General features: G+C 45.1%; 1 protein-coding gene across 1 annotated transcript in view; it reads left to right on the top strand.

Annotated features, from left to right (window-relative positions):
* galnt14 (UDP-N-acetyl-alpha-D-galactosamine:polypeptide N-acetylgalactosaminyltransferase 14 (GalNAc-T14)) overlaps window positions 1-24,152 on the top strand; it is a 104,238-nt gene that overhangs the window by 75,419 nt on the left and 4,667 nt on the right. The window contains exons 5-13 of the mRNA XM_061091420.1: window positions 1,111-1,176; window positions 5,330-5,451; window positions 8,926-9,013; window positions 11,436-11,520; window positions 14,467-14,570; window positions 15,483-15,609; window positions 18,954-19,046; window positions 19,803-19,886; window positions 21,027-21,171. Of these exons, the coding sequence (XP_060947403.1) occupies window positions 1,111-1,176; window positions 5,330-5,451; window positions 8,926-9,013; window positions 11,436-11,520; window positions 14,467-14,570; window positions 15,483-15,609; window positions 18,954-19,046; window positions 19,803-19,886; window positions 21,027-21,171 (914 nt within the window). The remainder of the gene's footprint in view (window positions 1-1,110; window positions 1,177-5,329; window positions 5,452-8,925; window positions 9,014-11,435; window positions 11,521-14,466; window positions 14,571-15,482; window positions 15,610-18,953; window positions 19,047-19,802; window positions 19,887-21,026; window positions 21,172-24,152) is intronic.

Genomic DNA, 24,152 nt, shown 5'->3' with positions numbered 1-24,152 from the left:
ACCTCAGCACCAGGTCAGATGGAGGAACGTGTCCAGAGCAGCTGGGTCCACAGTGTCAGGATCACAATGGAGATGAGAAAACACCTTCGTTCTGGGTCAAAGGGAGGAAGACGATCTGTGGGAACGTCCACAGATACTCGGAGTATAGATTTAAATGACAACATTGAAACTGGAGATATCTAAATATTCTAAATACAAGATACAAGATATAAAATAAAAAGCGAAATCGACACGTAGAAGACATTGGGAAAAAAAACGAGTTTATGCAATTAAGAGCGAATGGCAAAACAAAAGCATGTGACCTCCACAGTGGACCTAAAGCGAGACGTCCTGTCATCATCTGATGTGTGAAATGCAAACTCTGGAGAACGTGTGAGACTTCCTCCTCCTGAGTTCATGTGAAAATGACCAGGATGGATTTCCTGGTATCGTCCTGGAGAGAGAACCCATTAATCTGTGCTGCAGATCCAAGAAATGTTTTTTACTTAAACATTGCAAGATTAGATTTTTTAAATCAGGCTTATGAGTGAGTCAACATTTCTTTTCTGCCTCAGTTCCTCACAAGAGTTTCCTTTTCATACAGTAGAGAAGGAGCAGCCGCCTCCCCGGGGTCGAAGGTCACTGATGGAGGTTTTCAGTCGTTCATTCAGGGCCAAGTCACTTTGACACCGTGTGACACAAGAATTTTTCTCAAGTGTGTTTTTTATTCGGTTCTTTTCACCTCATAAATACTTGTTTTGAATCCTTTTTTAATATTAATATATTTTGTGGTAAATGATTCATATCCCAGCAGCTGTTTCTGCCTCTTTTCATTTTGACAGTTTCCACCAGAGCACGATTTCATCATGTACTACAGCATTATTTAAAATACAATTTTAATGCAACTCAGAAATCCAGCGGGGAGCACACAGCCGGCTACACAACAACTACACAACATGTCTGAGCCGTCACACTGGAAACTGTCGTCCTGCTGCCGCCGAGCGGTTTAACAAGCTGCTGATTTCCCTCCAGAGTTTGAGAGAAAATTATAAAAAACATCACAAAGCACGTGGGATTCTGTTTTATATTGTTATTTTATTCCTTTTGCTTGATACTGTTCTTCTTTTCCAGAAAGTGACTGTCAGCTTCTCACCAAACTGCCCAAAGTCAAATGTCTCCGCAACAACAAGAGAGAAGGTATGTGTGTGTATGTGTGTGTGTGTGTGTGTGTATGAGTGTGTATGTGTGTGTGTTGTAGGTGTGAATTTACTTGTTTGTTTACTAATGAGAATTTACATTTGCATTTTCAGCATGTACATTTGCATTTTTTATTATCCATACTTTGTTTGTTTGCATTCCTGCATAAATGTGTGTGTGTGTGTGTGTGTGTAGTCATTGTCAGGACCAGTACACCTAATGGGGACCACAGCTCAGTCCTGAGCTCCTGTTTGAGGTCAGAGGTCGGCTGTGAGCTGTGTATGTTCTTATTTTGTGCTGCGAGTGAAACGTCAGTCCGTCGTAAAACAGGAGGAACGGAAGAGAAATCATCCTCCACGGAAACAGAAATACCTGAAACCAAAATATCCAAAAACACAACCAAGCAGCCAAACGTCTAAATAATCTGAGTGTGGAGATTCAACGCTTCAATCACACTGATGTTGTTTCTCAGTGGCTACGCTTGTCATTTCTCTATGAAATCCATTTGGAGCTGCTGCCACGCTCTTAAATTTAGAAATGTGAGTGAAAGCAAAACACAAATTGACTTGACAGCTCGACAATGTGACGGAGTCGCGAGCCTTCTGGGAACTGAAAACGTTTTACGGAGCAGAAAAGGGTTTGAAGAGATTAATCCAATTCCTCAGCAGATGATCCCGGTTCAATGTTCAGGATCAGGAGTTCAACACGGAGATGGAGGAGGAACGTGGTTTATTTTTGTTCATCGATTTGTCCTGATGCTCCCAGTGATCCGTCTGTGATGCTTCCTCTTTACAGAACTGACATCTTATTATCATTATTATTAAAAGTACATGAAATTGAGCTTGAATAACGTTTGTTTTTGTACATTTTGGTGGTTGAGGATTAGTTGAAACCTAATTCTTAAGTATGATATGTGACCTGTACTTGCACATTATTCTTATGAGCAATATTCTGTGCAAAACCAATATTAATTGGCTCCTCTCTTGTCAGAAGCAGTTTCTCTGATTTCTTGCTGCTGCTTTGTCTTGTACAATGAGAATAAACTCTCTACTCAAGAGTGAGCACAAAGAACTAACTTTAAATATATTAATATGCAGAAATAATTGGACCCCATGAGGGTTCAAATCAATAAGAAGTGACAGAAATGACCATTTTCTAAAAAGCTCTGCTTCTGAAAGCTGCATGTTGGACCTGAGATGTAATTTCCTTCCTGAGCCTGATCCCGCTGTGACCGACCCCGTGACAGCGCCGGAAGAAAAGTGTTCGTGCCACTTAGTCGTTGTTCAAACCTTTTTATATAACACAAGGAGGTGGTCTTTCAGATTATAACTTCCAGGGTTGAACATGTTGTTCTGAACCGACCGGAGCTCGAGGAGAAAACACCGAACGCTTCTAACGCCGGTCGTTGTCTCGGCTGAAAGCGTTTTATAACTCCTCGTCTTTCAGAGTCACTTCCTTCCCCTCTCTCTCTCTCTCTCTCTCTCTCTTTGTATAACTACGGCAACACTTGTCCTACATAATGTCACTGATGGATTTCATTATCGCGCACTCACGTCGTACACACACACACACACACACACACACACACACACACACACACACACACACACACACACACACACACACACACACACACACACACACACACGCACGGTTCATGCGTTTGGCTTGTTAACAGTTTATGGCTTCAGGCCTCCTGACTCGATCGTGTGTTTAATGTCTATAAAATAAAAACTCACCAGGCGCATGGGGGGGGGGGGGCGGGGGGGGTGCTCGGTCACAAACGTTCACATGTTCGATTCTGTGTAAAGAATTTATGAGGAACACTTTCACAATGTGCTCTTATCCTTGAATCACCTGCATTCAGACATTTGTATTATTTATTGCTGCTTCACCCAACGAGGTTATGTTTTAAGACATGAGACCTGTTAGAAATGATCTGTCTGTGGGTCGGGGGGGGGGGGGTCAGGTCATTTTCTCCCCCCCCGAGAAACAGCGGCTCCACCAGGTGCATATCCCATGATGCATTGCACTTCTCCGACAGTTCTTTGAAGCGTTAGTGGCGGCAGACGGAGAGGTGACAACCTCTGCAGAATTCATTTTCAAATCAACCTTTTCAATCAAGCTTTTCCGTCCGTCGCTCTGTTGCTAGGTGACGGCTGAACGGGGGGGGGGAACAAGCTGCTGATGCAGGATGACCAGAGCGACCACCACAAAGACCTCCTCCTCTGTGTGATGAATATTGTAATGTCCACAGCGTGCAGAGACTTACTGAACGTACAGATCTACAGCCGAGGAGAGGACTGTTAGATTCACTCCGAAAAGCTTAAAGGACACATTCTGCTTCTTCAGTATTTATAGGTTTATCGTTAAAAATCCCAAACTCTGTAACGTGAGCTTCTCCCCCCCCCACAGAAAACAATGAAGCTTCAGCTGCAGACATAACAGCATTTAAACATTTTACAGAAATAACACAATACACTATGCATCAGTTTACACTCTTCAAAGTGCTTGAACAATATTTAAAAACCTTTCTCAAACTTGTGGAGGAGGAACTGTAACTTCAGTTCCACCAGACGCACCTGAGAGAGAGAGAGAGAGAGAGAGAGAGACAGAGAGAGAGAGAGAGAGAGAGAGAGAGAGAGAGAGAGAGAGAGGGACGAGCGAAACGTCCTCACTTTTAAGATGGAAGCTGTGATAGGTGCAGATAGTTATCAAGTTATCAGTGCAGATTAACACTGTCCCCTGTACACAGCCTGTCCTGCAGTGTGTGTGTCTGTGTGTGTCTGTGTGTGTGTGTGTGTGTGTGTGTGTGTGTGTGTGTGTGTGTGTGTGTGTGTGTGTGTCCATCCATCCATCCAGAAAATAAAGCCTTATTGAGGATGAAATGGGATTTTTAATTGGCTGAGCCTTGGCCTAACACGGGCGCATGAAACTTCACGGCCCCTCGTACAATGTCACCGACACACACACCGACACACACACACTCACAATGGACACAATGCACAGTCACTATACACACACACACACACACACACACACACACACACACACACACACGCACTATGTCTTCATGTCAGGGAGTATTGATTAGACCATTTAGTCCAAATGGAAGAGAACACAGCCCCTCATCAGGGAGACCTCCCGAACAGGCTCATCTACACACACACACACACACACACACACACACACACACACACACACACACACACACACACACACACACACACACACACACACACACACACACACACACACACACACACACACACACACACACACACACACACACACACACACACACACACACACACACACACAGTTTCTTTCTGCAACACAACTGCAATCAGCTGACACACACATTTACTGTTGCTGACGCTAACCTCCACACACACACACACACCTCTTAGGACAGACCCACACATGCAGAGTGTGATGGGCCTGTTAAAAGGTTGTGTCCATGTCTGACAGGGCCTTTAAGAGCCCTGCATCGATCTCCCCCCCCCCCCCCCCCACCCCACAGCATGTGTGTGTCTGTGAGACGGCGGCAGCGAGTGTGTGTAACCGATAGTCACAGCTCGTGAGCGTGAAAGTTGATTTAAAAAACCGTCTTATCCGATCTGCCGCCCTGAGAGGAATCAATTTGAATTCAGCAGCGAGCGAGCGGCTCTGAGGCCGTGGGTTCGATTCCAGCTGCGTGTGCGTCGGCCTGGAAGTGGACTGTCATGTCCCTCGGGGCAAATATGGAGGAGGCGGGGTGTAATGACGGACAGCCGTCAGCCACCAGGGGGCGAACGAGACCCTCGGCTTCACTTCCTGGATCGGTCATGTTGTTCTTTTAACCACAGACACAGCTGATGGAGGTGCAGAGGTTCAGCAGATGTTCCAGATGAAGTGAACGTGAACTCTCTAATAATCTTGGAAGCAGCCAAAAAAGGCTCAAAGTAAAAATAGTAACAAATAAATAAAAAATATTAAGTCCGGTGAGACCATTGTCTAATTTTGTGTTATGGGTTTTAGAATTTAGCAAGAGTTTCCTTTTTGGGCCCATGAATCCATTTCAAATAGGTTTTTATCAGTCCAACTATGAATATGTATTAATAATGTTTGTATTACGTATGTATTAATGACTAACGTGTCTGTGTGTGTTCAGGTCTGATCCGGTCCCGGGTGCGAGGGTCCGACGCTGCCAGTGCCGGGGTCCTCACCTTCCTGGACTCTCACTGTGAGGTCAACAAGGACTGGCTGCCTCCGCTGCTGCAGAGGATCAAACAGGTGTGTGTGTCTGTGTGTGTGTGTGTGTGTGTGTGTGTGTGTGTGTGTGTGTGTGTGTGTGTCTGTGTGTGTGTGTGTGTGTGTGTGTGTGTGTGTGTGAGGACAGTGGTCCCCCATGAGAGAGAATAGCTGTCGGTCTGATTGCCGCTCATTTAGAAATAAGTGCTGCACTCTCTCCTTCACCCCTCGGCTCCTTCTCTTGTTTCGTCTCCTCACCTCCTCCCCCTTCTCTCTTTCTACCACTCGTCACTTCATCCTCCTCTCTCTCACCTCGCCCTCCTCCTGTCCTTACCTCCCCGCTCCTCTTTTTGCCTCTGCTCACACGTCCTCTGTCTGTCCTCCAGTGTCATCGTCTCCTCTCCTCTTTTCTAATCACGTCCCTCCTCCCCTCATCCTTTCTCCTCTCTCCCTCCATGCCACCGCTCTATCTCTCATCTCTTCCAATTCCCCCCTGCTCTCTTATTTGCTCTCGCCCTCCCACCTGCTGTCAGCTCCCTTCTCCTCCTCAATAACCTTCTATACCTCCTTTCCTTCTCCCTCCTTCCACACCATCTTTCTCTTATTTCATCCCCCCTTTTCCTCTGCCAATCCCTTCATTTTCTCAGCTGTCGCCTCCTGCTGCGATGCATCAAGTCAACAGTTGTTTCTGCTGATATTAAAGACCTGTGATCTCCATCAGCACAGCAGCGATCAATAAAGTAAAACCACAGCGGAGTCCGATTCTGCAGCTGCACCAACATATCATCCATATTCATACTCACAATGTGTGTGTGTGTGTGTCTGTGTGCGTGTGTGTGTGTGAGTGAGTCATTTGTCACTGTCTGTCCGCTCACTTTATAGTCAAATATTTAGATTTAAATGTATGAGGTATTGATCCAGGAAAACAAACACACACACACACCCACACACCCACACACACACACACACACACATTGTTATGAAGCTGAAGTTCTGCTCAGCTTCCAGGTGAACGTCTGCTCTACTTGCTTTCATTGCCCAGTTTCTGATTCCATTCATGCATCATATTTTGTTCTGTGCATATTCAAAACTACATTTGTCTCCTACCATGAAAACAACTTTATAAATCCCACTGGGGAACATTCATCCTGAAGAGCTTGTACAAAAACAACACACACAGACAGATGCACGGGAGCTAAATGAGGGTTTAGGATGAATACTGAATGAATAACAAAGTTAATGACAATAGAAAGTTATGGCTAAACAAAGATAAACAAGGGTTTAATAATCGATGCACCATTAACAAGACAGAGTGCAGAAGGATTCATGATTTTGAGAAGCGCAGCATGAAGTGAGATTCACAAAGTCAAACACAACAACGTGGGATTCGTTGTGTTAGCAACTTTTAAATGTTCTGTTTATTGTACCATCGGACAAATGAAGAAATCCTATTGTTATGTTTATATTATCTTGATAAATAATTTAACAGTCTCAATTTTCCTTTTATTGATTTAGTCTGAAGTTCGGCAGCAAAATATTAAAAGTTAAACCCATCGTTGTTACAATATAATGAACTCCAGCTTCACTGCATTTTCTTCAGGTCTGTGTTTTATCATTCACCGTGCACACCCTCCGTGCACGCTCGCCGTGCACGCTCTCCGAGCACGCTCTCCGTGCACGCTCTCCGTGCACGCTCTCCGTGCACGCTCTCCGTGCACGCACACCGAGCTCCCTCTCTGCTCCTGTAATTGGTCTGTTCCCGTTTCTTTATTCGGTGAATGAGGTCGGAGATTCTGCAGGTGAAAGTCTTTTCTCTGCTAATCCACGAGGGCACAATATTCTTATCGGTGTTAAAACATGAAGCATATCACTTACTCACTGAATCAACCGTAATAATGTTTCCCAGGAAAGATATTCAAATAAAAGGAATAAAACCTGAAGACACAGATTCACTGTTCATTGCCTGGTTTTTACCAAATGTTTAGTTTATACATATACTAGTTGGTAAATGGACTGTAATTATATATACTTTATATACTTGACATTCACTCAGTGCTTCTGTCTTTATCTCCGTCCATCAGTCGTGTGTCTCATGACGACTTGTGGGCCTGAGAGTGGAAAGTGAACTGAATCCTGATAGTTTTATAACATCCATGTTGTGATGGATCGGTAGTTAACAAGCGAAGCTCCTCCTCCTCATTCAATGTTGTCTTTTTCAAAATGATGGTGGGGGGGAGGGGGTGAAGACAACAACATAAGAAATGGCTGAAATTAAGAAATCGTTCCCAAGCGATTTGAGAATAACAGTCATCCAATTAAACCGTAATGTGGCGGCCCGCCTGGCCCCGAGTGCTGCACACTGTCGTTACCCTAACAGCCACGAGAGCAGAGGCAGAGCTGTGTGATGTGTCCGCAGCCGGAGCTGCACTGACCCGGCAGCTAATGGTCCGGAACCGCTCCACCTGCTCGGGAATATCACCGGCTGAGGACGCATCCAGCCGTTCGGCCAAACTAATAGAGGGACGCTCCATGATTTAGCAGGGAGCTCAGGTCTGGAACGTGTGTGTGTGTGTGTGTGTGTGTGTGTTGTACTTTTATCCTTGTAACGAGCTAATGGTGCCATCGAGGTATAGAAATATGAGGGGGAATCAAGCACAGACCTTTTGCCAGTTGGGTAACTGCTACGGGTTCTATTTAAGGCCTAAAGAGGTAATAACCAAACTGAATCCACGAGAGTCATGTGGCCTCATGGATGATTAAACCAGGCTGAGGGATTGTGGGTGTTTTGTGTCTGGGACACTGCGGCTCCGCGATCATCACAGCTCAGACTCAATAGTAACATCCGTATTTTGGTTTAGTTTTTTCACATTGGGAGGAAGTGGAGATACGTCGTCCGTTCTTTCTGTTCTCAGGCAACAAGCAGAATAAAGCAAATGTTTTCCTGAGTCGTTCTTCTCGCCCCATTGTGTGTTCAGGTTCCACAAGTTAGTTAAATGTTACTTTAAACCATTAATCTTTGAAAATTTGATCCCATGTACGGACTCTGTATTCACTGTATTATCCAGTTTTTCCTCGTCTTGATTCATTCTGCTTTCATTCAGTGTTTCCTATTTTCACATGGCTCCATAGTCTGACATTAATGTGAGGAAAGTGAATAAAAAGGAATTGAAGTCGAGCAGAGGTCACTCTCTCCTCACTTAATGTGCCATGTGCATGATTGCTGTTGAATGACTTAAATTCCTTTTAATGTGCTTCAGTATAATGACCTTGGAATATACAATCAGTCACATGTGCACACACACACACGGGAATGAAAATCTCATCTAGTGGAACCTGATTCCATCTGCTCACAGGAACACGCTCTTATTTTTCATTTTCTTTAGAACCCTTTTATGTCGTATTTGCTCCCTGAACTAACACAACTGTCTGTGTGTTTGTGTGTTTGTGTGTTTGTGTGTTTGTGTGTTTGTGTGTTTGTGTGTTTGTGTGTTTGTGTGTTTGTGTGTTTGTGTGCAGGACCCGACCCGTGTGGTCAGCCCGGTCATCGACATCATCAACATGGACACGTTTGCCTACGTGGCGGCCTCGGCTGATCTGCGTGGAGGTATGGAAATGCTTTCTCTCCGTTTACAGTCTGGGAAATAAAAATGGCTCCGAGGCAAATTCCAGTGGTTTTTGATGACGGAGGAAAAGCCCGGAGGCTCTTTCCTCTGAAGAAGCTTCAAGATGAGCTCATGAACCTTCTCTCTCTCCGTGAACCTCAGGAAGCTTCGGAAGTCTCTGAAAAATCTACCTTCAGGATCCCAGAGGGACATCGAGCAGTTTCCCTTTTTGAATAGGATTTTATCTTTGATGCAGAAAGACACGTAAAAAACCTATATTTGTGCAATGTTGTACATTAATATGCATCATAACTTTGTAAGAGCTTCAAATCTCACCCAGTCATCCAATCAGATTTACTCTGATAATCTGAAGATATATTTTAAGCATATAAATTATAATATCAAATTGTAGTTTAAAAAAAATCCCTTTCACATGAAAGAGTAGTAGTTTGGTTGTAGCCTGTGTCGTCCCAGTGTCGTCCCAGTGTCGGCCCAGTGGTGGCCCAGTGGTGGCCCAGTGTCGGCCCAGTGTCGGCCCAGTGTCGGCCCAGTGTCGGCCCAGTGGTGGCCCAGTGGTGGCCCAGTGGTGGCCCAGTGGTGGCCCAGTGTCGGCCCAGTGTCGGCCCAGTGTCGGCCCAGTGTCGGCCCAGTGGTGGCCCAGTGGTGGCCCAGTGTCGGCCCAGTGTCAGCCCAGTGTCGGCCCAGTGTCGGCCCTGTGGTGGCCCAGTGTCGGCCCAGTGTCGGCCCAGTGCTGGCCCAGTGTCGGCCCAGTGTCGGCCCAGTGTCGGCCCAGTGCCGGCCCAGTGCCGGCCCAGTGTCGGCCCAGTGTCGGCCCAGTGTCGGCCCAGTGTCGGCCCTGTGGTGGCCCAGTGTCGGCCCTGTGGTGGCCCAGTGTCGGCCCAGTGTCGGCCCAGTGTCGGCCCTGTGCTGGCCCAGTGTCGGCCCAGTGTCGGCCCAGTGTCGGCCCAGTGTCGGCCCAGTGTCGGCCCTGTGGTGGCCCAGTGTCGGCCCAGTGTCGGCTGGGACTGGCTCCAGCTCCCCTCAGGCCTTCTCAGGATAAATGGTCCAGATAATGGATGGATGCTAAAGAACCTGAAACCCAGAAATCTCTACCAGCAGTGGAAGTGGAGGACGCAGGTTTTGTCCCTGTCTGATTCATCGAGCGCCGCAGATCGGTGTTGTAAGACGAGCGCTTTTCAGTTCTAGCTTGTTAGGAATCTGCGGGTCCAGACGAGCTGAGACCAATTGACCAGAACGACACACAACCATGTTCTCCACCTCCGTCATCCCTCGCTCCTTCTGAAGCCAATCTCCCCGAAGAGCCTCATCATCCCTCTCTCTTTCCATTAGCCTGTCTTCTTCCAATCTTCTTCTCTTGGTAACAGCCGTCTGCCAATCAATGCTGATAATAGCCCTGTCCACCACACACACACACACACACACACACACACACCAGACCACACACACACACACACACACCAGACCACACACACACACACACCAGACCACACACACACACACACACACACACACACACACACACACACACACACACACACACACACACACACACCAGACCACACACACACACACACCAGACCACACACACACACACACACACACACACACAGGAATCGATGGTGATAGTTGAGCTCACAAAGGACGTTTTAATTATAGATGAAGCCGTCGCTCATAATATAAAAAAGATTGGTATAAAATGGACTTTCATTGATCCACACATACACACACAGACAGACAGACAGACAGACAGACAGACAGACAGACAGACAGACACACACACACACACACACACACACACACACACACACTCTGATGGGGGAGGGAACTCCATGACCGGCTCTTGTGCTGAATCAGCAAACACACACGTTGACTCACATCAACGCAGACAAATTGATGATTTTATTGACACAGAAAGTCAAAGACAGAAATCCACTGAAGCAACGTGACGAGAACTTAGAGACAATATCATCGGCCGATATCGGTCCATCACGGATACATTGGAATCGACGTAAAGCCGATTAAATATGAAAACTCATAAATACAAACATAACTCGATGAGGAGGAAAATGCTTTTTTACCAGATTCAGCTCCCAGCCGATTCCTCTGCTCGCTGACTCGGCTGTGAGCAGAGTATTGTTAAACCATCAATCTCTATAAGCCAACAACCGACCGATAGTATAAACCACAGCCTAATAAAAGAATCATGTCCAATAATCCGATATCGATCAGGCTCTACAATAAATGTACAATTTGTAAAAGGTTACTTAACTGATTAGTTAAAACAATCTTCTGTCTTGTTTTCCACTCGGTGTTTAACTGGATTAGATGAAGTCTCTGCACTTTGCAGTATTGTCTGTAAATATAATATAAACATGTGTTCACCGTTTGTTCTTTTTCTCTCAGGTTTTGATTGGAGTCTCCATTTCAAGTGGGAGCAGCTGTCGCCGGAGCAACGGGCTCGTCGGCTCGACCCGACTCAGCCAATCAAGTAATTCACACTTTCACACGCTCTCGTACACACGTGTGCAACACCAACGCACACATGTGTAAACACAAGCACACGATGGTCTGTTCACATCCTGACCCCAGAGCTCGTTACATGAACACAAAGACAAGTGGGAGAGAGACGCAGAAAGATGCGACAACACGTGTGCAGGGAGGTAAAAACAGAGAAGTTTGTATTCAGGTTTTAAAACACTGGAAAACTGAGGCAACACAATCTGTTCCCACTTTGTGCATGTAGATGCTTTCTGACATGACAACCTCCTCCTCCTCAAAACTGCTCTATCGTCAAGTTATAGAAAGTTAAACAAATAATAAACGACTTGTCGGAAAGAGTTTGGCGTGGGCGTCTAACCCCGGATCTTCACTTCCCGTTTTTCAAGCTCGAGTGGAGCGTTTTAATTGCTGCTGAATGTGGTTCAGTGTCTCGGTGGCAAGTGCAGATCTCTGCTGCGTCTGCAGGGGAAATAAAACTGCTTCACTTTTTATTCCAAGTGTAAACTGTGGACTGCAAACAGGTGCACACACACACTGTGATGTCGTGGCCTGAAGCAAACACAATATATGAATATACTCGTCAACATTCAACATTAAGCCAGAGCAAATAATTCAATACTGGATCACAGAAAGGATCGATAATAAACTTTTACTATTAAAGATAATAAAAGCATCAACCACAGAAAGTCCTGTTGTGTGTGTTGGTTCCTTTCAGTGGACGTGACTCATCGTCGCTGAAATGACAAACGAGGAAGAATCTTCGGTGACAAACGCTTTGACCCGTTTCTGCTGCAGCGCCGCCGCCGAGAAACTTAATTCACTGCAAGTTTACACAAAACTAAATCACCAGTGCCTGAGTCATTGGCTCGGGAGAGAGGAACAAACAAGCAAGGCTCAGGAGCCACAGACACACACACACACACACACACACACACACACACACACACACACACACACACTACCTTCTTCATAAATCAGATTGGTGGCAGGATCCCAGATTTACTGCCAAGTTGTGACTTGGTGCATGTTATTTTAGTGGAGGCAGAATGTTAAGCGCTCACAGGTGTGTGTCTGTGTGTGTTTGTGTGTGTGCGTGTGTCTGTGTGTGTGTCTTGGACGCACATGAGTAGAGATGGAGTGTGGCTTATTTATTATGACGGTCTGTCTCTACCTGGACGTCAGTTTGCTGCTTCTGTCTGTGTCACGTCAACCTGGATGTTGGACTGAGTCACTGTGTCCGTCTGTGGACTCACACACACACACACACGGACACACACACGAATGGGATTGTGCGATTTGACCAAATAAGTCAATTCATATCTCGATATAATTTAATGTAGATTAGTGGAGAGCATGTTTCTGCAGATGTCTTCTCCTTCTATCTTCATGATTCTTTTAAATGTGGTTGACAAACGTCTCGACACACTGCTCTGCACTGGACTTCTGTGGCTGCAGGTGGCGCTGTTGCTCAACACGGGTACTTGAGAAAAATGTGTAAGTTTGTAATTATGCAGCATGATGGTCAAATATATCAAAGATCAGATTTCAACTGGAACAACAATTGTAACAGTAGAGTTGTGTTGTCTGCAGAGCTGTGAGACCCGTGTTGTTGTAACTGCCCTCGTGGATCCGTCCTCACAAACACATGTTATCACACACGCAGAGAAATGTGCACCCGCCTCGTCTGCTTCTGTTTATTTGTTCGTTTAATTTATTCTTCATTCCCTGAGTCACACACGTGTTCCACAATCAACACAAGCATGAAGGTTTACACACACACACACACACACATGCACACACGCTTATATTCCTGTAAACACACGAGGACAAATTGAGCTTGAAAAAGGTTGATGTGCATCCACCCACCCACCCACACACACACACTCATGCCCACATACACACACAGACACACACAGACACACAAGCAGATACACACAGACACACACAGACACACACAGACACACACAGGGCTATTTGCAGGCGGTGGCAGGAGGATAATTGTTGATAAACAGAGTATTTGATGACGAGTGCTGACGGCCTTCAGCTATTCACTCGTCACATTGTCCAGATCATGATTCACCCTGTGTGTGTGTGTGTGTGTGTGTTTGTGTAGTGTGTGTGTGTGCGTGTGAGAGTGTGAGAAGCAGCAAAATAACAAGCTCTTTTCCATTGTTGGAAACACAAAGGGACAACAGTGTTGAGAGCTTCTTTTTTCTGCTTCGATCAGATTCAGTCTGACTTTGGATCGATTTTAACATCGGTGAGAAAATGATGGTGAAAGAGTTTTATGAAATGAAGCAAGTTCGTAAATCCTTAAATTCAAATGCACCAAATTTCACACGCTCAGATATTGTCGTTCACACGACTCCGGAGTTTTAGAGCCGATACAATTGAACAATTTGAGATCTCCGGGGTTAGTGTTTCAGTCTGGACGAACGGAAACTGAGAAGTTTGGACACGATGACGCTCACGGCCTCTTGTTGATTCGTCCGGTTCCTGTCACATGACCTCCTGCCAGAAGAAACACAACATGGAGAATCAATTACAACTCCTATGTCTGAACTGTTCAGTTCAATTCTGTATTTTACGATGATACATCTGCTCCAGTTCTGCAACTTACGACCAAATGTGTGTACGTGAGTGGACGAGGTCGTTTGAGTTTGGATGAAGCTCCGTAAATAACCAGGAGAGAAAATCTTCTGTTTTTAGAAATGCATTTTAGCCGGAAGACTTTTCCACCTTTAATCCGACGTGTGAGTTTGAAGCTGAAATTAGTCGTGTCTCATATTCACATCAGATCGGTTTGATCAGGAGGAGAATTCAAGTAAAACCCACAGGAATCCCAGTGTCCTCAGATAGCATCACCTGCCTGAACACATCCGTCACCCGTCCCTCTCTCTCTCTCCCTCCTGTCGTCTCTCTCTCTCCCTCACAGGACGCCCATCATCGCAGGCGGGCTCTTTGTGATTGACAGGTCCTGGTTCAATCACCTCGGCAAGTACGACACCGCCATGGACATCTGGGGCGGAGAGAACTTCGGTGAGTCACCCCCCCCCCCCCCGACCGGAAAGAGCAGCTACTGGTCCCACTGGTCTGAGAAAGAAACCAAGAGAGAGATCGGAACAGAGGATTCCATCTTTTAAAAAATACGATTAATAAAAAATAAACTGAAAAACAGGAGCTGCTACCTGTGTGTGTGTGTGTGTGTGTGTGTGTGTGTGTGTGTGTGTGTATGTATGTGTGTGTGTGTGTGTGTGTGTGTGTGTGTGTGTGTGTGTGCGTTTGTGTGTGTGTGTGTGTGTGTGTGTGTGTGAGTCTCAGAGAGAGAGAGAGGAAAAGTGGGGTTACACTTTCATTGATCTAAAAGAAGCAGCGATGCAGCAATCAGCAAACCGACACACACACACACACACACACACACACACACACACACACACACACACACACACACACACACACACACACACACACACACACTCATTTGCTCTGTGTCAAGTTGCTGTCAGTCTCTCTGCATCTCACTGACTTCTCTCGTCCTCCTTTGTTCTCTCTGGTGTTTGATCTTCCATCTCTCCTCTTCCTCATCAAAAGTGCTCGTGCTCCCTCTCTCTCTCTCTCTCTCTCTCTCTACCTCTCTCTCTCTCTCTCATTCTCTCTCTCTCTCTCTTGCTCCATTGCAGCCGCTGTAAAACTTCTCGTTCTTCGGAGAAACTCAGACGAAAGCAACTTTATGAATCAAAACACAAACACACACACGGTGAAGTTGATTGTTGTGTATGTGTTGTGCAAACACACACAGTGTGTGTAAACTAACCACAGACACACAATCAAACCAAGCAGAGTCCATCAGTGGCTCATCACATATTCAGAGAGATGTTTTCCACACGCAGAACAATCAAGTCAAAGGGTGTGAGTTTATGGTTGTGTGTGTGTGTTTGTGTGTGTGTGCAGAGATCTCCTTCCGGGTGTGGCAGTGTGGCGGCAGCCTGGAGATCCTCCCGTGCAGCCGAGTGGGTCACGTCTTCAGGAAGAAACATCCGTACGTCTTCCCCGAGGGAAACGCCAACACCTACATCAAGTACGTCAACTCTTCGTCCTCACAGCTGCTGACGACAACTTATATTCCAGAGGAGAGCAGTTGTTGTGTAAAGTTTCAAACCACAGTGTGTTGTTGTTGTTACCTGTAGCGTCTGTGGGTATCGTTAGTTTTCAGGTACCTACAGGCTGAGTTCACTGATCTCATGGTTTTGGTATGAAGCTCATTCCAACTTCTCTGTAATCCGTCCGTTTGTTTTAAACCTTCCAACTTCACCAGAAACCCACCGAGTGTTTCCCTGATGTAACGTAAGAGGAAGAAACACACGCTCCTGTGACCTGTGCGAATGCTGCTCGCTTCATTGTTAAAAGTGGATTTACAGCTGCCACGGAGCCTTTGAGCTGCAGGGACAATATGATCCTATTAGCATAAGCTGCATTCTGTTCTCTGCCCCTTTTCACACAGTTCAAACAGAGGGATGTTTACAGGCAGTCCAATAATCCATTAACGGGACTAATGTGCTCACACTGCATGTGAATTGATCTGGTATAAATAGATTCATCAAGGCTACAATGAGGAAGCTGCTTCCATCCAGATTATGATATCAAGTGCACTGTCAACATCCTGCTCGCTGTAAACCTCACTGTGTTCTTCACCGGGGGAAAACAGGAGGAGGCAGATTCCAGAGGATCCAGAGGCGTCCGTCCCTTTCTTATTAAAAACACCTCAGGGGAATTTCACTTGGACTCGAGGATGAAGTGACCAGTGAGCTCAAGAGTCTGGGGACTGAAGCTGCACTGGTTTGAGGAGACATGTGATCCCAGTGCTGTTTGTCGAGTTGTTTCTTTAAAGCACAATTGTAGGAAACGTGGTAAATAGGAAGAAGGAGAGCACAGGAGTCCGGGTGTAGGAAACCATCATTTACACTCTAATCATCTCAAACACGCCTATTTTATTTAAGTAAAACAGCCAAATCCATTAATGACCACGCTTCTTCTTTTATTTTGGACGTTCCAACACAGTGGCACCACGTGTTGTTAGCCTTGTTAGCAGAGAGGCTAACGTCTTGTGTCGTTACTTTGGGAGATGGAGAGAAATGTTCATATCTCAAAAACTAAATAATTTACAGTCAAAACGATGGATAATTACAGTTCTCCATTTATAAATCACTTGGATCAATGTGTTGTGTGTTTAATTTCGCACATAATTTCAGCAAATGTATCATTTCGATTGGTTTATTTACTCTCAGAGTTTAGAGATGAGAAGTATTTGAAGATTCTCCAGGAAAAACAATGTAGACAATGGAGGAATATTTCTCCTGCAGACTTCAAGTTCACCAGGGAAACATGAACTCTTTATGACTGAAAACTTTTTAAATTGTCGTTTTTATTAGATTGTAGCACTTCATCACAAAACGACTCTTGGGATCCGCTGAACGCCACAGACGGATTCTTCCTTTAACTGTCGAGTAATTCATAATAATCCTCAACGCGTGAGCAAAGCAGTAAATCTGCCGGGGGGTTGGGGGTTGAGTTCCCTCTGAGGCTCGACGGGTCCGGCGCCAACGCTTCTTTTATTTTGTTTTTTTAAGCCGATCTGTTGAGCTGCTCATTTCGCTCCCTGTCGGCCGTTACCGAGGCAACATCTGTTCCCGCGCCGAAGACGACTTCCATCCGAGTCTCGACGTCCTGATGTTTGCGTCCGGCGCTGATCTCCTGAAACAAAGCCGCTGTCGTCTGTTCGCCTGTTGCTCGGCTGCGTGATCAGCTGGAGGCTCGGCCGGGGTCTGAATACGCAAAATAAAAAGAGCTGCTTAATAATACGATTACAGAGATGATGCTGCGGCCTGCTGCTGTGACCTCGTGTGTGTGTGTGTGTGTGTGTGTGTGTGTGTGTGCAGGCAGTGAGGTTTTAATTGTAAGCCTGTTTGTGACACATTTGTGTTGACGTGCCTACGAGCTTCTCACATCCTCTCTCTCCCTCTCTCGCCCCCTTTCATTAAACCGCCACAGCCCGTGTGTGTAATGCCTCTAATGGAGGGTTTCTGTCATTTCAATGGGAGAGTTCACAGCTCAGAGAAACTCAGCTAATGGCTAATTACTACAGAGAGAGAGAGAGAGAACGAGAGGAAACAGGGACTGGGGATAAGAGATGGAGAAAGTGTGTGTTACTCCTCATGCTGTGTTTTTACACCTGACTAGGGTTGCAAAATTCCTGGAATATTAAAAGTTGGAAACTTTCCATGGGAATTAACGGGAATTAACGGGAATATACGGGAATATACGGGAATTAATGGGAATATACGGGAATATACGGGAATTAACAGGAATAAACTGGAAATTTTGTGGATAATTTATACTAACTGTATTTACCTTGTCATTTACAGACATAAATATAAACATTTTGTTGTGTCATAGTCTGATTTGAGCCCTGAGGAAACTTTGGGCACTTGACTATATGCTTCTGCATCGTTGTGTCATTCTTAACATAGGTCTTTGCACAGTATTTGCAAATGTACACAGCCTTTCCTTCTACATCGGATGGGGTGAAATGTCTCCACACATGAGAGAGTGCACGTGGCATTGTTCTGTAGAATAAGATGAGAAAAAAGTTTGTAAAAAAACACTAATGCAATGCCAGAGATATAAATAGTTAGCCAAACAATTGGAATCGTCTGTAAACATATTTTATCAATTGATGGATAAATGAATGGAAATAGTCTAGATGAACAGATGAACAATCCTCAATCAGCATGCTAATATATTTTCCCAGTAATATCATCGAAACTTACCTGACTAGTCCTGCACTCTACAGCAGGCCTCAATAGCCCTGCTGTAGAGTGAAGCATGCTGGGAGTTATCTGTGCATGTGATGGAAGAATGCACAGTGGAGGGTTGAAACTCAACGTTCCATACATCTTTAAAATAGAGCTTTGAATGATGTTTTTATTGCTCAGCGTTTAATTTGCGTTTTTTTTTTTTTTTTTTTTCAAAATTCCCAAAATTCCCGAGCCTAACTTCCCATGGAAAGTTTCCGGAAAGTTTCCGGAAATTTACCGGAAACTTTCCGCCCCTTTGCAACCCTACACCTGACACAAACCTGTTCCATATAAAAACAAGTGTAATCAACTGTAAAACAACAAAATGATCATGTGACCCAACGGATCAGTGTGTGACTTCAGGTGTGTCCCTGGAAAAGACAGAGACATTTAAGGAGACATATGATGTTTCAGTGGTTTGTGAATGAAATCATTTTCAGCAGTGGAACTCTAAACATGTGTGTGTGTGTGTGTGTGTGTGTGTGTGTGTGTGTGTGTGTGTGTGTGTGTGTGTGTGTGTGTGTGTGTGTGTGTGTGTGTGTGTGTGTGTGTGTGTGTGTGTTTACAGGAACACACGTCGCACAGCTGAGGTGTGGATGGACGACTTCCGACTCTTTTACTACTCTGCTCGGCCTGCAGCTCGAGGGAAATCCTACGGAGAGTAAGAGAAAACACACACACACACACACACACACACAGACACACACACACACACACACACACTCTAGTTGCTTTCAGACGTGCACTGAGCTCTGCAGATCCTCTGTATTTTGACCAGCGGACGTGCATGTGTGATCCTTCACGTCTGAGTGGAGTCTCTGGGTTATCTGCAGACTCTCTCCTCCTCGCCTCTTATTATTATAATAGGATGAACGGAGTGTCTGCAGGTGACGACTCGGGGACATGAGGCCTCTCACCATCACATCTCACAATCGGACAGCTCCTCTGACGTCTCAGCTTGCTGCTGGGATGTTCAGGTGTCCTCCTCCTCCTCCTGAACCTGCTCTCGTCACTGCTGGTTGTTTGAAGCCTTTGAGCACAAGGAGCAGTGAACCTGAATGAAACGGTTTAACTCGTAGCTCTGTGTCTCTCCCGTGAAGGAAGGCGACTCTCTACAATGTGATTAATGTGAGACACAGAAGGAACGGAGCTTAAAGCCGACAGCTTTGCCTAAATGTCAGAATTTATCAGTCAGACTCAGGTAAACACTGACATTTAAACACGGCTTTAAGGTCTCAGCTGCTCTCACTTCACACGTCTCCATTATTCTCCCTCGCTGAACGCTGGGGCTGTTGTTGGTTATTTCGAGGTCGGAGGTTTAGTGGAATTGTTTCTGATTGTTGTGTTTTTAATCTGAAGCCTTTTTCTTCACGGAGCTAATATTTCTGTTTGTGTGATTGTGTGTGTGTGTCGCCAGTGTCCACGGTCGAGTGGAACTCCGCAAGAAGCTCAAGTGCAAATCCTTTAAGTGGTACCTGGACAACGTTTACCCTGAGCTCAAGTAAGTGTGTGTGTGTGTGTGTGTGTGTGTTTGTGTGTGTGTGTGTGTGTGTGTGTTTAACATCGTTTCCAGAGAATAATTCATAGATATGGATGAAAAAAATCTGCCATGTTCAGAGGATTGATATGAATTTGTATTATTTTCTATTTAATTATACGAGTCTGTGCAATTTTGTCAAAATCCAAACAAAAATCTGGATCTTGTGATTTTAAATGTGGTTTCCTAAGGAGACTGTTGAGTCTTGGAGGAGGTTTGAACTCTCTGAACATTTTCTAGTTGCACGAATAATAATATCTTTGCTGAAAAGCTCGTATTGGCCGAATGATCGTCTAATTTTTAAGAATAAAAGATTCATGAAGCATTTGGAGATGAGATATCACGACAGGAAGCAAACACAGGAACAGAAAATCAGGATGAAACAACGAGCTCTATTTGAAACATCAGACCTGACGGTGACTCTTTCCCAGTGCACGCACGCTGCTTCACAAACATGCCGAATACAAATACCTTTAAGACACATAAGCTCTTTCATTTAAATGCTTCCTCTTCACTTCAACACACACACTCACTCTTAAATACCCATTTATCCACTGGAGGCTGGTTTTAATCCCCAAGAATGGAATTAACAGTCTTGCTCTCGGGGGAAGACGGACCTGACCCTTAAAACGCAGAATAACCTTTAACGGGTTATTAAAACAGAGAGAGATAGCAGATTGAATTAATGCTACAGGGCTTAAGCCCGAGTTTATGGCACCGGCCGTGAATTAAACAAGACTGGGAAAGTTTATCAAAGAGGAAGATTGGAGGAGAAACTTTCTGAAGTAATGAGTTCAGAGAATTGTGGTGTTTGGCGGATTTGTTAAAGGTGCAGTGCGCCATTTTTGAAAATACAGATGAATCGAATTAACGGTGATCGTGATAATCAGGTGAAGATGATTGAGTCTCATCTCAGTCTTTAAGTGACGACCGGATTTCATCTGAACCCTGAAGCTTCCACATGTGATAAAAGTGGTTTTGAAGATTAAAGCATCTCCTGGAAATAAGCGCATCTTTGGTTTTTTATTTAGGAATATAATTCAGTTTACAGCTCAAAAATGAAACCCGATCTTTACCCGCTGTGTGTCCTGTTTCCTGCGTCAGGGTTCCAGATGACTCGGAGTCTCGGTCCGGGCCGATCAGACAGAGGCAGAACTGTCTGGAGTCTCGGAGGCTGGAGGGACAGGAGCCGCCCGTCCTCACGCTGGCGCCCTGCGTCGGGACAGAGGGCGTCCCCGCCATCAACCAGGTGGGTCAACCAGCTCAGACAACCAGTGTTTCCATGGGCAACTGGCAGGAAACACGTGAATGTTGTTGTGTTGTGTTGCTACACAAAAACAACACAATGGATTTAACTTGGTGGAAGGATGTGACGCTCTTCATTCAGTCGTCAGTCATTTTAGTTCACAATAAAATGTTAAAAATCGCAGATCTTCCAGATGTTTTCCTCTTCGTCTTCAGGGTCTTGGTGACTCTGCTTCACTCCTCTTCCTCACTACTACACACCCCTGAGTGTGACTGTGTGTGTCTGTGTGATGATCTGTTACGATGGAGGCGGAGATATGCTTCACCTGACTTCACCTCCTCTCACTGGCTGTCTCCCTGTGGTCATTAGTGGATGTTAATACATTTCCTACGAGAGTCTGCAAAGGAAAATATAATAACGCTACGACTTTGTGTGTGTGTGTGTGTGTGTGTGTGTGTGTTTGTGTGTCAGTGATTGACAGGCTGGGTGTTAAGGTTGTTAGCAGGTCCATGTGTGTACACTGTTCCTGTACTTGTGTTTGTCCAGTTATCTTTTCTTTGTGAGTACGTCCGACCTGCTCTCACTGGTTTTCTCACTGTTTATGTGTGTGTGTCTGTGTGCGTCTCTGTGTGTGTGTGTGTGTGTGTGTGTGTTGTGTGTGCACGCTCTGCCTTCTCTCAGCCATAATTAATACCCGCAGGATTCTCATTATTCCGAGTGCAGAGCGAGTGCGGAGGCTGTGATCCGCTCTAACAAGCAGCGAGCGAACATGTCAGCTGCTGAAAGGCCCCGAGGCTGGAGAGGCCTGCCTGTGACTGGAAGGTCGCTGGTTCAAATCCCTTAACTCTCAGTGCAAGTGTGAGAGAGAAACTCCCGCTTGTCGACCACTGGAGGAAGACGAGTCCCCGGAGGAAGGCTCTCGATCCTGTTTGTTCACGTTCTGAGGCTTTGCTCTGAAGTGGGAATGTTTTTCAACTTAGAAGAATTAATTTGTCAGTTTCTTCTTTGAAAAGTGAGAAAGGCTGATTCCTCTGATGTTTGCAAATAACAAAGTAAATGAGAATCCGCATTAGATGAAAACGTTAATTCTTCATGTCTTATCATTCTTATGAAAGATGTTTCATGGTTGTCCATCCGTCTGTTGCTTTCCTGGGAACATTATGTCTCAGAAACCTCTATATGGGATTTTTTTCAAACGTGGTTTAAAGGCTCAATTGGGCTTCAATTAGGATTTCTGTCTGGAGCCGCCATTTTGCACCGAACCCTCACAGAGCGGGAGAAATCAGTCGTAGAATTAAAAAGACCAATTTGTGAAGCCACCGCTGCAGAAAGCCGAGCCAGTCATCCAGGATTCAGATGTATTCTGCTGTTCCATTAACAGGAGGTTTCACTCAGTTTAAAGGTTTGACGTCCGTGTACAGCAGAGCAGAAACGTGCTGGAGCTGGAGGAGAGTGACGGGTGTGAAGCTGAGCCACAGAAACATCTGCTCACCGTTCAGCCCAGGAGGGAACGAGCAGGCGTGAAGTTGTGTCATTTCTGCAGCTCAGTTACCTTGTCTTGCTTGACGCCTTCAGCTGTCAAACTGAACCAAAGAGCAGTTTTTAACCTTTAATTCATCGACTTTCTGCAAACATCTGTTATGTATCTGGACCCGTGTTCACCTGGAGGCCTCGGCGCTCAGGTGAGCCGTGTGCATGTAAACCAGCCGAACCTGACGGAGCTCCAGCGGAGACGAGATGAATTGTGCTACAGCTCCAATTAACCTCCGGTGTCGTCCTCTCGGCTGCAGCTCAATAAATCAATCGCACGGTGAAACGAACCCGCGGCGTTGAGATGTTCCTGATGAGAGTCAGCACGTCGCAGAGCAGCTTCCAAAACACCTCCCACTGCCCGTCACATGACCAGCTTTAAATAAGATGTGAATATAGAATACAATGTGATCTAATCATATAACTAGGGCTTGGCAAGTTAACTCGTTTTAATCGAATTAACTCAAGTGATGAGTTAACTCGATTGTTTATCCGCCAATAATTTTATTTTTTCCTGTTCTGCAGCAGTCAGCAACAGACTTTCACAAAATAAAAGCCTGACTTTCACAATAAAACAATAAATAATCAAACCTGAGTTAATGCGAGATAAAATAATTAATCGAGTTAACTCATCACTTGAGTTAACTCGATTAAAACGAGTTAACTTGCCCAGCCCTAATATAACACTAATTATTATATACTGACATTATTATGGAGTGAACTGAGAAACCAGTCAAAGCATGTGACGACTCTGAATCTGAAATAAAGCTAAATAGGCAAAGAGACGACTTCTCATTAACAATTCTTAAAGCCATCAACCAGCGCGTGTTTTTTTCCTTCAGACTTCGTGTTTCTACGTGTTTTTTTTAACTGATTCTTTGATTTCAGTTCTTGACATTTTACTTTCTACTGCACATAAACTAAATCTGTTAACCAGATTTTATCTCAAGTTCCCAGAGACTTGAGACAGAAGGTGTGAAGCTACCTCAGTGTCCTCCTTTAAAACTCTTTAAAACATTTGTTTTAGAAAATGGCTTTCAATTCACACACACACACGCACACACACACACACACATACGCACACACACACACAAACACACACACACACACACACACCAGACTGGTTAAATTCACCATGGATCCTGTTTGCTACCATAATAAAACTGACCCAGTTCCACTTCTCTCTGTTGGTGTTGGTTTGTTTTGCTCCTCTCGGCTCATTAATAATATCATTAATATAATATCAGGGTGCTGTTACTTTGAACTTTGACCTCCTGAGAGACCCTGTGTGCATCGCCTACAACTCTGCTTCAGACTGAAATAACTAACACATGAATATTTGAATGTAGAGGACCAGATATTTTTTACTGTCAGAGTTATGAATTCAGATCAGCGCTGCTGCACGATGCTGCTTAAATGTTTTAGAGGTTTGTTATTGGTTTATAAGACCATGT

The sequence above is a fragment of the Limanda limanda genome, chromosome 18 (genome assembly GCF_963576545.1).
Source record: "Limanda limanda chromosome 18, fLimLim1.1, whole genome shotgun sequence".
Lineage (NCBI taxonomy): Eukaryota > Metazoa > Chordata > Actinopteri > Pleuronectiformes > Pleuronectidae > Limanda > Limanda limanda.
This window is presented reverse-complemented; position numbering and strand designations above follow the sequence as displayed.